This window comes from Barbus barbus (genome assembly GCF_936440315.1).
Source record: "Barbus barbus genome assembly, chromosome: 1".
NCBI lineage: Eukaryota > Metazoa > Chordata > Actinopteri > Cypriniformes > Cyprinidae > Barbus > Barbus barbus.
The window spans coordinates 38,636,573-38,649,563 of record NC_136729.1 but is presented as its reverse complement, the minus strand read 5'-3'; the positions used below and the strand labels follow the sequence as shown (position 1 = coordinate 38,649,563).

At 39.1% G+C, this 12,991-nt stretch overlaps 1 protein-coding gene across 2 annotated transcripts in view; it reads left to right on the top strand.

The window, feature by feature from the left end:
• The first annotated feature begins 6,148 nt into the window (after positions 1–6,148).
• Positions 6,149–12,991, top strand: part of LOC306875642 (cGMP-specific 3',5'-cyclic phosphodiesterase-like) — a 56,718-nt gene continuing 49,875 nt past the window's right edge. For both annotated transcript variants that reach the window (XM_079426330.1, XM_079426329.1), the window contains exon 1: positions 6,149–6,380. In XM_079426330.1, the coding sequence (XP_079282456.1) occupies positions 6,376–6,380 (5 nt within the window). In that variant the 5' untranslated portion in view covers positions 6,149–6,375. The remainder of the gene's footprint in view (positions 6,381–12,991) is intronic.

Genomic DNA, 12,991 nt, shown 5'->3' with positions numbered 1-12,991 from the left:
GAGCCAGTCTGTCCTGTGGCATCAAAAATGCAAAACGGTCATACGCTCAAAAAATCAACAATCACTTCACAGACAGCAGAGACACACTTGCCTGTGGCAAGCCATTCAGACCATCACTGACTACAAGCCCCCGCCACAGGCCTGTGATGAGGACAAATCCCTCTCCGATGCACTCAACCACTTTTATTCACGGTTTGAAATGCAGAATGACACACCTGCACAAAAACTGCCCACACCTCCCAACGACCGGGCGCTCTGTCTGTCTCCAGTCGATGGAAGACCCTATCTAGGATTAACCCACGCAAGGCTGCGGGACCTGACAACATACCTGGCCGTGTTCTGAGAGACTGTGCTGCACAGCTGACAGATGTCCTAACAGATATCTTCAACACCTCGCTGAGCCAGGCAGTTGTCCCCACATGTTTCAAATCCACAACAATCATACCGGTACCAAAGAAATCACCTGTGTCCTGTCTAAATGACTACCATCCCATAGCACTGACTCCAATCATGATGAAGTGCTTTGAGAGGTTAGTCATGCACAACATCACTCCCCAACACAGCCCCCCCAACACACTCGACCCGCACCAGTTTGCATACAGATCCTGGACTTTCTAACCGGAAGACCTCAGTCAGTCCGTGTCGGCCACAACACCTCGAGCTCTACCACGCTGAGCACAGGGGCCCCACAAGGCTGTGTGCTCAGCCTGCTGCTCTTCACACTGCTGACCCACGACTGCACTGCCAAGTTCAGCTCCAACCACATCATCAAGTTTGCTGATGACACAACAGTGGTAGGTCTCATCAGCAACAACGATGAAACGCACTACAGAGGAAGTGGCACAGCTGGCTGAATGGTGTGGCACTAACAATCTGTCCCTCAATGTGGAGAAGACAAAGGAGGTTGTGATGGACTTCAGAAGAAACTCCGTTGACCACCCCCCACTGACCATCGACAGCTTGACTGTGGAGAGAGTCAGCAGCACTAAATGCACATCACAGAGGATCTCACCTGGACCACCAACACCATGTCACTCTCCAAAAAGGCACAACAGCGCCTACACTTTCTCCGCCGGCTGAAAAGAGCAAGTCTCCCTCCACCCATCCTCACCACATTCTACAGAGGCACCATTGAGAGTGTGCTGACCAGCTGCATCACTTTCTGGTACGGGAACTGCAGTGCTGCTGACCGCAAGACCCTCCAACGGACAGTGAACACAGCTGCAAAGATCATCGGTGCCCCTCTCCCCTCCATCCTGGACATTTTCCTTACACGATGCTCCAGCAAAACCAACAGCATCGTGAAGGACTCCACCCATCCCTCCCACAGTCTCTTCCAGCTCCTACCATCAGGAAGACGGTACCGGAGCATCAGAGCCCGCTCCGCCAGACTGCTCAACAGCTTTTTGCCCCAGGCTGTGAGAGCCCTGAACTCAAACCACCCCACCCCCCTCTGAAACCCCATGCAAACCCCTACCTGCTGAAACATGGACCACCCCACACCCCAAACACCCCCCCCCCCCCCCCCCCCCCAACCTTACCACACCAAAGAAAGTGTGCTACACACAGGTGAGTGGGCCTGTACAAACCACCTGTAGTAACACACTCTCCTCTATGTGCACTAGACACTTTACACACACTGCTGCGTGTACACAATCCCACAAAAGACTCAGCAATACTGTATATGTATGTTTACATGCTCATGCACTACAAATCATCCTGCTCTGTTCCCCAACCAGCTGCTTGACTCAAAATGTCTCTCTTTGCACATGTACAGTATTTGTGAAACATTCATATAGTTTGTATTTTTTTATCTTCTATTTTTTTGTTTGTATAGGGTAAATATTTATGTGAAGCATTTGTATAGTTTGTATTTTTTTATCTTCTATTTGTTTTGTTTGTATAGGGTAAATACTTATATATATATAGTATACTTATAGTTAAATCTGTCAGTAGGTTAGTTGTGTATAGGTTTATAGTGTTTTTATACTTCATTGTTGTATGTCTGTATTTATGTAGCACCGTGGTGCTGCGAGGCACGACATTTCGTTCCACTGTATGTCCCCACATGTAGCGGAATGACAATAAAGCTCAACTTGACTTGACTTGACTTAATGGTTTTCTTCTAAATATTATGATGATAGAGTTGGCCTTTGTAAAGCCAGGCTTAAGCCCTATTCGTACTGGATTAGTATTACCTGGTAACTTCCAGTCATTTGTAATAATTGCAGAGGTTGTCTGTGATCTTAATCCCGTGCGAATCGGCCATGTCTGTAATTTGTAAAGTAAAATTTCACCCGCAAATGACCTACCATTTATCACCGAGGTCCTGTTATAATATTAGTCCTGTGCAAATCGGCATCTCTGTGATTTGGCCAGCATTTGGCGGGTCGTATATCATTTTTCAAGGTTTGTTGTTTCCTGTGCTCCTTTTTATCCATCTTTCGCAAAGAATGAAGCTGCGTTGGAGTGTTTGATAGTATTTTGGGTGCTGTCATATCGCTACACCATACAATTTGCAGAAAGATAAAGCTGAAAATGTTTAATGTGTTACAAATAAATCAAGCATAAAGTTTAAGATATTTTAATCTGGTGAAATGTAAATGACACTGGGCACAAAACTATATTAGATTTTTTTTTTTTTAAATCCATCTAATTGGACCACAGAACGGGACTCTCACAACCTTGACACCCGGGTGATGTGTCAGTAATTTAGAGTAAGGCTTCACTTATCCCGTGTGAATGCACCACATGAAATTCAGATGTCCCCAAATTCAGTATTATGGTCCCCAGATAATACTAATCCTATGCGAATAGGGCTTTAGACTACAGGAGTTTTAAAATCCTAACCAATTATGAAATCTGGTTGCAGCACACACATAAAGAGAATTTAACAGATTTTCTTCCCTCAAACCTACACACAATACAAGATTTGAAAATTGTGGTGCATCACACACAATTATATATTAACATTATCATGCCAGAGGGAGCGCCTCATATGATCTCACGAAGCAGATCAAAGACATTTCAGCAACTAATATTATGCATGTATGTTAGCTAGCATGATAGCAGCTGTCTACATTCACCCGGTACGTTCAAAACTGAGGTGATTTCAACCCAGCGCTTCTCTTTGTCCTTACGGTTGACAGTTGTGTTATTGCAAAACTTCCACAAGCAATTTCCTTCATCTCCACTATCCAATAGACCCGTACAGCAGCTTGTTTTGTGGTCGTGCATTGGCTACTGTGAAAGTACGCGTGTAGTCATAGCCATGATCATCCCGATTTAAATCCTAAATATAAATCATGTTGGATATGACTGCTCAGGCCCCGAGTTTTGAATGAGACTCGGACAGAGGATTAGAAAATATGCAAATGTTTATTAACAGCAACAGATAGAAATGGCAGGCGAGTATCAAGAACAATAGAACAGTTCTTGGATCGAGTGGGATGGTAAACTTGTATCTTGTTTCACAGGAGGTCGTGGTAAGGAGACAGGAGTATCATCATAGGCAGTCAGTTGAAGCCACACTCTCGGTTCCAAACCATGTCGATAGGTGGTGAGGAGCCACCTATTCCAGCCACTGGCTTCTGAATTTAAGAGTATAATCATTAATAGGAAGAGCGCCCTGGCGGAGATGGTGGAGTTGATTGCTGACAAAGGTATCGCCTGCTGGTCTGCCAAAGTATTCTCAGAAATGGGCAACAAAATGATCAATTAGAGGGTTACAGTACCGGCTTGTGACCATATGGTTTCGGCCCACTGGAGCGCTCGCCCCATCAGCAGGGAGATCAGGAATGCAATCTTGGCTCTTTCTGTTGGATAAAGATGCGGTTGCATTTCCAGAGCGAGTGAGCACTGTAGTAAAAACCCGTTGCACTCCTCCACCGAGCCAGAGAAGGGCGCTGGTTTGGCCATGGGACTGGTAATGACAAATGGAGAAGAGGAGGCGGTGTTGGGTGTAGGCGGTACAGGTGGTGGTGGAGCTGGTGCTGGAGTGAGAATCCATTTGAGAGAATTCACAATCTCCTGGAACGGGTCGGATGCACTCATGTTGCTGAATGGTTTATTGGTTCAGTCTTCTGTTACGGAATGAGACTCGGACAGAGGATTAGAAAATATACAGATGTTTGTTGACAGCAACAGATGCAGATAGAAATGGCAGGGGAGTATCAAGGGCAATAGAACAGTTCTTGGATCAAGTGGGATGGTAACCTTGTATCTTGTTTCACAGAAGATCATGGGAAGGAGACAGGAACTAGCACACACCTCAGATGATAGCGGTGACAGGATCCACTATGCGGATGCACCTGGAGGAGGCGATGGCGCGAGGAGCAGAGACACACACTGACAGAGATACAAAGGGTAAGTACACAAGGTAAGTCTTTCTCAATAACACTTGTCCTCTTCATATGAATGAGACCAGACACAGAGTGGAGTGAGGTGTGTGCTTAAAAAGGAGTGCTGATGAGCGTGATGATTTCAAACAGGTGCGTGCAATTAATACTCAGGTGACGATGTGCGCTGTGATTGGGTGAGGGATGAGCCTGGCCGATCTGTGACACCAAGTAGATCGGACATGCAAGATTCGATCTGTAAATGCCTCACATTACCAGATAATCCACGCCGAACATCGGAACTGACCAAGGTCCTCGAATTCTTGGGAGGGGAAAATCTGGGATAAACCTATAATATTAAAAAATATTAATTCCTGTTAGATATTTGTGTGTTACATAGAGAATTGTGTGTTGTATTTTGTAAAAAGCGTTTTATGAAATTGAAAACTAAGTCAAAGGCCGAGAATTAGTGTATGGTTTTGCAGATTTGGTGGGGGGTTCTGGTGTTTGAGTGTCCGGTTTCAGAAATTGTGTAACAAGTAAAGATTCTGTGTGTAAGCAGTTAAAAAAAAAAAAAAACCTGAAAATGAATGATACCTGCGTAAGACTTCAGCTATGTCTAATTGTTTTGGTAGTATTTAATTTATAGATTTAGTATATATTTCAATATCATATTACTGTAGACATCTAGTAAATTGCTGTCTTATTCAGTTTAGTATTATGTTTTATGTCAAATTTTTGAAAACAGTATGTAGCGTGCAAATTGGCCATAGTGTTTTGGCTGTGGTTGTGTCTAAATGAGAAAATAATTCATGTAATTTGAACTAGTGTGATTGCATTGAATATATTTTGTGCCAAGGGAATGGAAAATGATCTACAGTTTAGCCCACATTTTTCTCAATTTTGAAAAAGTGACTTAAGAATTAAGAGATGGGTCCTTGTGGTTGTAAAATAAATAAATAAATAAAATAGTAACACAGCTGGGTATGCCACACTGTATGAAATTTTTTTACACTCTTAAAAACATAAGTGCTTAGAAAGGTTCTTCACAGCGATGCCATAGAAAAAATTTTTTTTGGTTCCACAAAGAACCATTCAGTCAAAGGACCATCTCTTTCTTAGCTTTCAAACTTTCTTTCGCCGCAAAGAACCTTTTGTGAAACAGAAAGGTTCTTCAGATGTTAAAGGTTCTTTATTAAACCATTTAGACAAAAAAGGTTCTTTGATGGCATTGTGAAGCACCTTTATTTTTAAGAGTGCATGTTATCTGTGTGTAGTTTATCCTACGTATTTAACTGTTCCAGAGAAAATTTATGAAAATGAGTGTCAGTGTCCAAATCAGAAGGTGCCTCTTCATAATGAGAAAGCCAGCTAGATCTGCTACTCTCCAGAGACTGTGGCCTTTTCTCCCTACATGTTTACCAGGGCTGTACCCCAGAGTCTAGTTACCTTGGTTTGTTAAACTCAGTGGTACAAGAAGTTCCCTGCTGGATCCCAGTTGCTTCAAGCCCTTGAGAGCATTTAATGACCGGGTATGTTTTTGTGTCTCGGACAAGTGAACTTGAACCCTTTCCCTGCCATATTTCACCTGAGTGTAATGGCATAAGACAAACAGAGAGCCATGCACAAACCGCAATAGTTTAGCAATGCTTTTACATAAACATATTAAATCAATGCCAGTGAATTTCTCAAACACAGGCTGGAAACACATGCAAACACACCTGAATGTGATCTTATGTGGCTGGTTATATCTCGGATATTTCAGTTGGAGTGGGACTCATAAAAAAGAGACAGAGAGAGACAGGGGGAGAGAGAGAGAGAGAGAGAGAGAGAGAGAGGGCAGGCAAAAGTTTCTTGGGTATAACAGCAAGGGAGTAATGTAATGTTCTGCAAGCTCTCTCCATTTACTCTAATCCCAAAAAAGGACATAAATAAAAGCCAGTCTGCTAGAAGCCTCTGTTAAAGAGGTAGAGCGAGGAAAAGGAAGAAGAAAAAAGGATACTGTTTTCATTTGAGACATTTCATCTGAGGATTCAACATGGGGTGAGTTGAAAATGTGAGATTGCGTACTATTCTAACTGTGACAGAAGAAAGTTGTGTATATGTAACGGGTCAAGTTAATGTGAATAATAGATCTGCATGGAGAAGGTCCTAGAACTGAGGTGATTGATATACCTCTTGACATCAGGATGTGGTGTGTTTGAGTGGGTGTGTGCTGTTACTCCCTTTAGTTCACTAGGCCTTCAATAAAAGCTGTAGGTTATGTAACAACATAATGAAACAAATATATAAATGACTTTCTTAGAATCATATGAAGGATATGGAAACTGTCAGAACTTTTTGTCAACACAACAGATTTATGTTCTTTTGATTTGCACTCACCGTATGTTGTGTCATAATTGTGTGTTTGGATTTTCATGCATTAGTTGGTTCAGATTAGTTGGTATTGAGCTCATATATTTCACTAACAGTGTTTGTGTTTGGCAAACCCAAAAGCGATTTTTGGACTATCTTTCTTTGTAAAAAAATTTCAAGCTTTCAGACAAGTTCAAAGCACAGATATGCAGCTCACAAAACAAAACAAATCAAAACTGCCCTGACATCACTTTTGAAGAACTGGGTCAATAATTTTAGCTGACATAAAACAGCTCTTCCAGTCTACTGGACTAGTTTGCAAGTGAACATTCAGTTACTATTTATTATATCTATATTTACTTGCATCGTTAGGTTTCTCTTGACACACAACGGATCATAGTTACAGTCCCTGCGGATGTGAAAACTATTCTTATATGTGAACTATTCTTAAAAATATGCCATACATGTTTTAAAGTGACGAGACGTGTGGCCAAGTATGGTGACCCATACTCGGAATTTGTGCTCTGCATTTAACCCATCCAAAGTGCACACACACAGCAGTGAACACACACACACTGTGAAGGCAACGGTGTTAAAGAAATCTTCACTCACTCTGGTTAACTCAAGTAAGAGCTTTATAAGGATTCTCTATGACCATTTTTGAATGTGAGTTCTACTAGGTGGTTACAGTACATGTTTGATTTGAGACATACAAAGACTTTCCAAATGGCATGTGTGTGTTCTCATGCAGCAGGTGTATTATTTGCTTTGAGTCCTGAGAAAATTGTGAAGTTACCATAGACAAAACTGTCAGGGAAAAGATCATGCATATCTCACATCCCTTCAGAGGAAATCCAATTTCCTCTGTTAGTATTTGGAGATCCCCTTGTGGTATGGTAGATGTTTAAGAATTTTATTTGTTTTTTTTGTTTTTTTTTTGGACTACTTGTATAAGTCACACATTCCAGAGGGGATAGAGCTGCAGAGCCAAGTTTTCATTGTGTTGATCTTAAATTTCCATTTCTAGGCAAGAGTTATTCCAAAGCCCTCTTACTAAAAATAACTCTGAAGGGATGAGCAAACACTTTGATGAGAGCAGATTTGTTGATGGAAGTCAGACAAGGATTGAATTCTGAACTTCCAAATAGTTATCTTTCATGTGTATTGTGTGTGGTATTTAATGTATCTTTGTCTGAATTTCTCTGAGATCTATCTATCTATCTATCTATCTATCTATCTATCTATCTATCTATCTATCTATCTATCTATCTATCTATCTATCTATCTATCTATCTATCTATCTATCTATCTATCTATCTATCTATCTGAATACATGGTGGTACCAATACAGTGAAACCTGATTACATTTAAAAATAGGCCACAGGTTCAACATAATTTATTTTAACATCTGTGTGTTTTTTGAAGGTATGAATCTATAATGGCCCTTGAAAAGAACAATCTAGAGAGGCTCTCTCTTTAACCAGTCATCCACTCGCCAAACTCATTAACCACTTGATCAACTGCCTGCCACGTATTTTGTCTTACATTGACCTTTAAAATTAATTCAAATTAATTGTAGCATAATATTGAACACTTGAAATAATGCATTCTTGTACATTGCCACTTCACAATTTTTAAGATAATCATTTAAAGCAGGACATTCCACATGATGAAAGTTGATGTGTTTATGTGCTTCTCGTATCAACTGAAGTAAAAAAGCAAGAAAATAATTCAATAATTTCAATAATTTGGTTATTTTTCAAAAGCTCATAGGGAACACATGTATTTATTTATATTTTTTGGAAAACCTAGCCTGCTCAAATGGGACTTTTCCATAGTTCTGTCCCCTCAGAAATTCCTAAATGAATGTGGATGTCAGTATAATGTCAGTATATCTGAGCTCTTATTACTTTAACAGACTGATAAGCTCTTTTTGCACTACACTCATTATACATATATCTGCACAGTTTTGTTTATTTAACTGGTTTGCACTCTAGCTGCCATGTGCCCTTATGCCACTTTATCTAGCTCTTTTTTTTTTCTACACTAAAAATGCTGGGTTAAAAAATAACCCAACCTTAACCCAGCCGCTGGGTAACTATGGGACAGAACACGCGCTGGGTTGTTTTGACCCAAGTGCTGGGTTTAACCATTTGACCCAGAATACTGGGTTGTTTATTTGACCTAACCAGTGGGTCAGGTTAACTGTGTTGCTGGGTTAAACATTACCTAAACATTGGGTTATTTGTTGCGTCATTGCCTTGCTACCTTTAGATTTACCAATAATAATAAATAACAATCACAAAAGGAATGTAAAATGATTATTTTTCTGTAATACAATTCCACAGCACAAAACATGCAACTGTAAATATCAATTTAATGAGTTTTCACATTCTTTTTAAAACAATTTTTGAATGGGTGCTACTGTTACACATTACATCCAACCCCTACAGACACATAAAACAGTTTTGTAGATACATTTTTTTTAAAACAAAACTTTGTAAACTAGGTACTGTAGATTCCTATTATTTGTCAACATTGCAGCATCATAACACGATGAAATTGATTATTGCCACATGAGAATCAGTCCAAACATTGTGCCATTAAACCTAAGCCAAACAAAGAGACCTACAACAGACTTTACAAGTGGTCAGAAAAAACGGTTGCCCTCAAATACGTCACACATGAAGACTCATGTCCATCAATATGATATACTGCATGCTGGAGAAATTCCCAGGAAGGAAGATGTTAGTGTAGCTAACATCAAGCACAAAAAAGGACTTGAAAAAGATGAACAGCCTCAAGCAACAGGTCCGTTCCAATGGCATGGCCGAAAAAAATGGCGAAGGTATGGGATGTCGTTATCTCGTCACCAAGGCACAAAATGTGCAGGAATGCATCACCATGTTGGTCCCCACCTGTTAATTACACAACACTTAGTCTTGCAACATAACTTACATTTTTACAAGTTGTAACATTTAAGTTGACTTAACGTTTAAGTGTATTTTATGGAAATCAGCCAAACCATCAGGGTTTTCCTGTGAACTGGGTCTGGTAAAGATTGCTCAAACAAAATATTTACTGTGTTACTGATTTAGGTTTCTTTCTGCTGACTGGCACTTCTTGGTTGTCTACCTAAATTTCATCAAACCAACGTGGCATAAATTATGGGGTATTTAAAGCCCCCAATATATATGTACAGTTCTGTGCAAAAGTTTTAGGCTACTAGTATTTTAGCCAGCTAAATAAATCTTACAGATACTTTTGCTGTAAAGTGTCTGTAAGAGATATCAGTTTACATTTCCAAACATTCATTTTGCAATTTATTTGCAATTAATTGTAATAATCCAGTGAGATTTTTGTTTGCACAAAGAGTCTGAAAACAGCCAGTGCTCCACACAGAAATCTGATCTGATCATCATCAGTCTGTCTGGAATGACATGAAGAAACAAAACAAACGGAGACAGACTAAATCCAGAAGAACTGTGGCAACGTCTCCAAAATGCTTCAAGAAACCTCCCTGCAAAGCTCATGAGAAACTCTGCTCAAGTGCACCAAGGGCAAAAGCTGCTTTAAATTTAAAGGATGCTCACACCAAATGTTGATTTAATTTAGTTAATAGAATTTAATTGATAAAGAAAATCTATTTATGACATTATTTTTGACATCATCCTCATTTTACAGCATTTTTTCCCAAGTGTCTAAAACTTTTAACAGTATTGTAGCTTTGCAGGTAGGTTTCTTGAAGCATCTTGGAGACGCTGCCACAGTTCTTTTGGATTTAGTCTGTCTCAGTTTCTTCATGTCATTCCAGACAGACTGGATGATGATCAGATCAGATCTCTGTGTGAAGCACTGGCTGTTGTCAGACATTCACTGGATTATTAAAATTAATGGCAAAATGAATGTTTGGAAATGTAAACTGATATTTCCTACTGAGACACTACATCAAAAAGATAGAAATAACTGACTTAAAATCATTTTTAACTCTTGAAAATACTAGTGGCCTAAAACTTTTGCACAGTACTATGTATAGAGTAGAAAAAGTAAAGAAAAGCGTACAGGCTGTACATCAAATGAATAACTTCCAGGATTCTGTGGTTGTGGGTCTGAAGACCTTTCCTCCGTTCTTGAATGTTGATTGGGGAAGCAGAGTGGGCAGGACTTTGAAAGCACTCTCCATTTCAGCATCTAAACCATAAGAATAATACAGTGCAAGCTGTGAAACTGATCTCACAATCAAAATGACACATTGAAACACTTTTCCTGTGAAAATGTCTTCATTCCTTTAAATAGCTTGGATCGGATTGGATTTAAATAGATTGGATCAGAAACAAATGACAAAGGCAGACCAAGTGACAATGGCATGGCTGAAGTGTGACTTAGTCAGCCTACATTAATGATTCCTGAGACAAATATGTAATTTATTAGGAATATGTAGATTTTAGTGACTTTCTGGCAGAGGTGCTGCTGCGGTGTACACTCACAGAAAACAATGTGCTCAAATTTTAAAGATGCGGGGCTGCTTCTATATTATCACCTTGACTATCGACAAAGACATCAGTTCTCAGCGATATCTATGACTCGTCAATACGCTATATCGTCTATCTGCACAACCCCACTAACAATTTAACCATTTCAAATTTCTGTAAACGAAACCATAAAATCAAAAGTATTTCTTACCATGCCATGTTTTCCTAGAAAGCCTGGGGAACTCCTTCAAGATTTTTGGGATGCTTGTAGACCCATTGCTGCAAATCCACTATTTCTCCAATTTTTTTGGGAGGCAAAACAGATTCTGTAAAATAAGGATGAAAAACAGTGTTAAAAGCTAGCAAAACCATATGCCAACCTGGAAATCCAGTGATCTGCCTATTATTCATCAATCTCAAATACAAATGATTATTTCTAACAGTAACAAAGAACACTTTACATGGCCTCTCTAACTTACTGTTAACTTGGATAAACCTTGTGTTCTGATTAAAGCAACAAAAGCATTCAATAAAACAGAGGAAGAGTAAAAGTATCTTAAACACCATGAGAGATTAAGTCTAACTTTACGTACTGTAGACAACATTACATTTAAGTAACAATATATAAGAATATTATATACCATTTAAGAATTATATTACATACCACTAATATCGTGGTTTAAAGTTAAGGGTAGCTAATGCAGCTAACGTTACCTGAGGAGAAAAAGAGCGCAAAAATAAGTTATTGTTAAAAGATCAATTTTAGTATGAAACTAGATAAAAAAAAGTTTGTCGAGACAAACTTTAAGTTGGCTTGAGAAAGCCGGACCAGAAAGTTTGAAAAAGTTTAAGAAGTTTAAAGAAGTTTTACAAGCTTAAGGCAATACAGTCTGTCAGAGACAGACAGACAGACAAAGTCAGATGATAGATAGATAGATAGATAGATAGATAGATAGATAGATAGATAGATAGATAGATAGATAGATAGATAGATAGATAGATAGATAGATAGATAGATAGATAGATAGATAGATAGTAAAATCCCCAGTGTTAAATCAGCACTGCTTCAGAGTGTATTTGATAATTAAAAATAAATGGATTGTTGAGGCCTTTTTAGTCAACAAAATAAAGGCGGCTACTTCATTCACAGAATAACGCTAACGTTAACCCGCACAGCTACAGATCAAATATCACATTAACGTGAAATCAGTGTGCTCTTACCACAGCTTATTAGAAATAGAGGTAAATAATCATATCATCATATTAATTTACCTTATAATCCTGCTTGCTGCGAGTTGTGTGACCATCTGACAAGTGAAGAATCCAGAAAATTCGATGAAGAGAGAAAAAAAAAATGGTTGGGTCAAAATAACCCAACCCAGGTGTTCAGTGGTGAAAGAACCCCTTGCAGTCCATTTGACCCAGCATGAACAACCCAACTGTGTTTACAGAAATAACCCAGCACTTTTAAAAGTGTACAATGTCCTCATTTGTATATCTGTATATTTTGTATGTACATATATTTAAACTCTATTTATCTGTATTTTTACGTCTACTGCCAGTGTTTAATGTTAACTGTATGCACCAAGGGTCTGAGAGTTACGCAATTTCAATTCTCTGTATGTATGTGCTGTACATGTGGCAGAATTGACAATAAAGCAGACTTTGACTTGACTTTGACTAAAGGGTAACACAATTTTGATATTACAGTTTTTTTTTTCTACTGCATACACACATTTTCAAAACTTTGCCTCTTTTTTTCAAAACTTTAAACACAAATCCTAGAATTGCACACACAAAATGCAAAATGCCTCACATCTCTTGCAA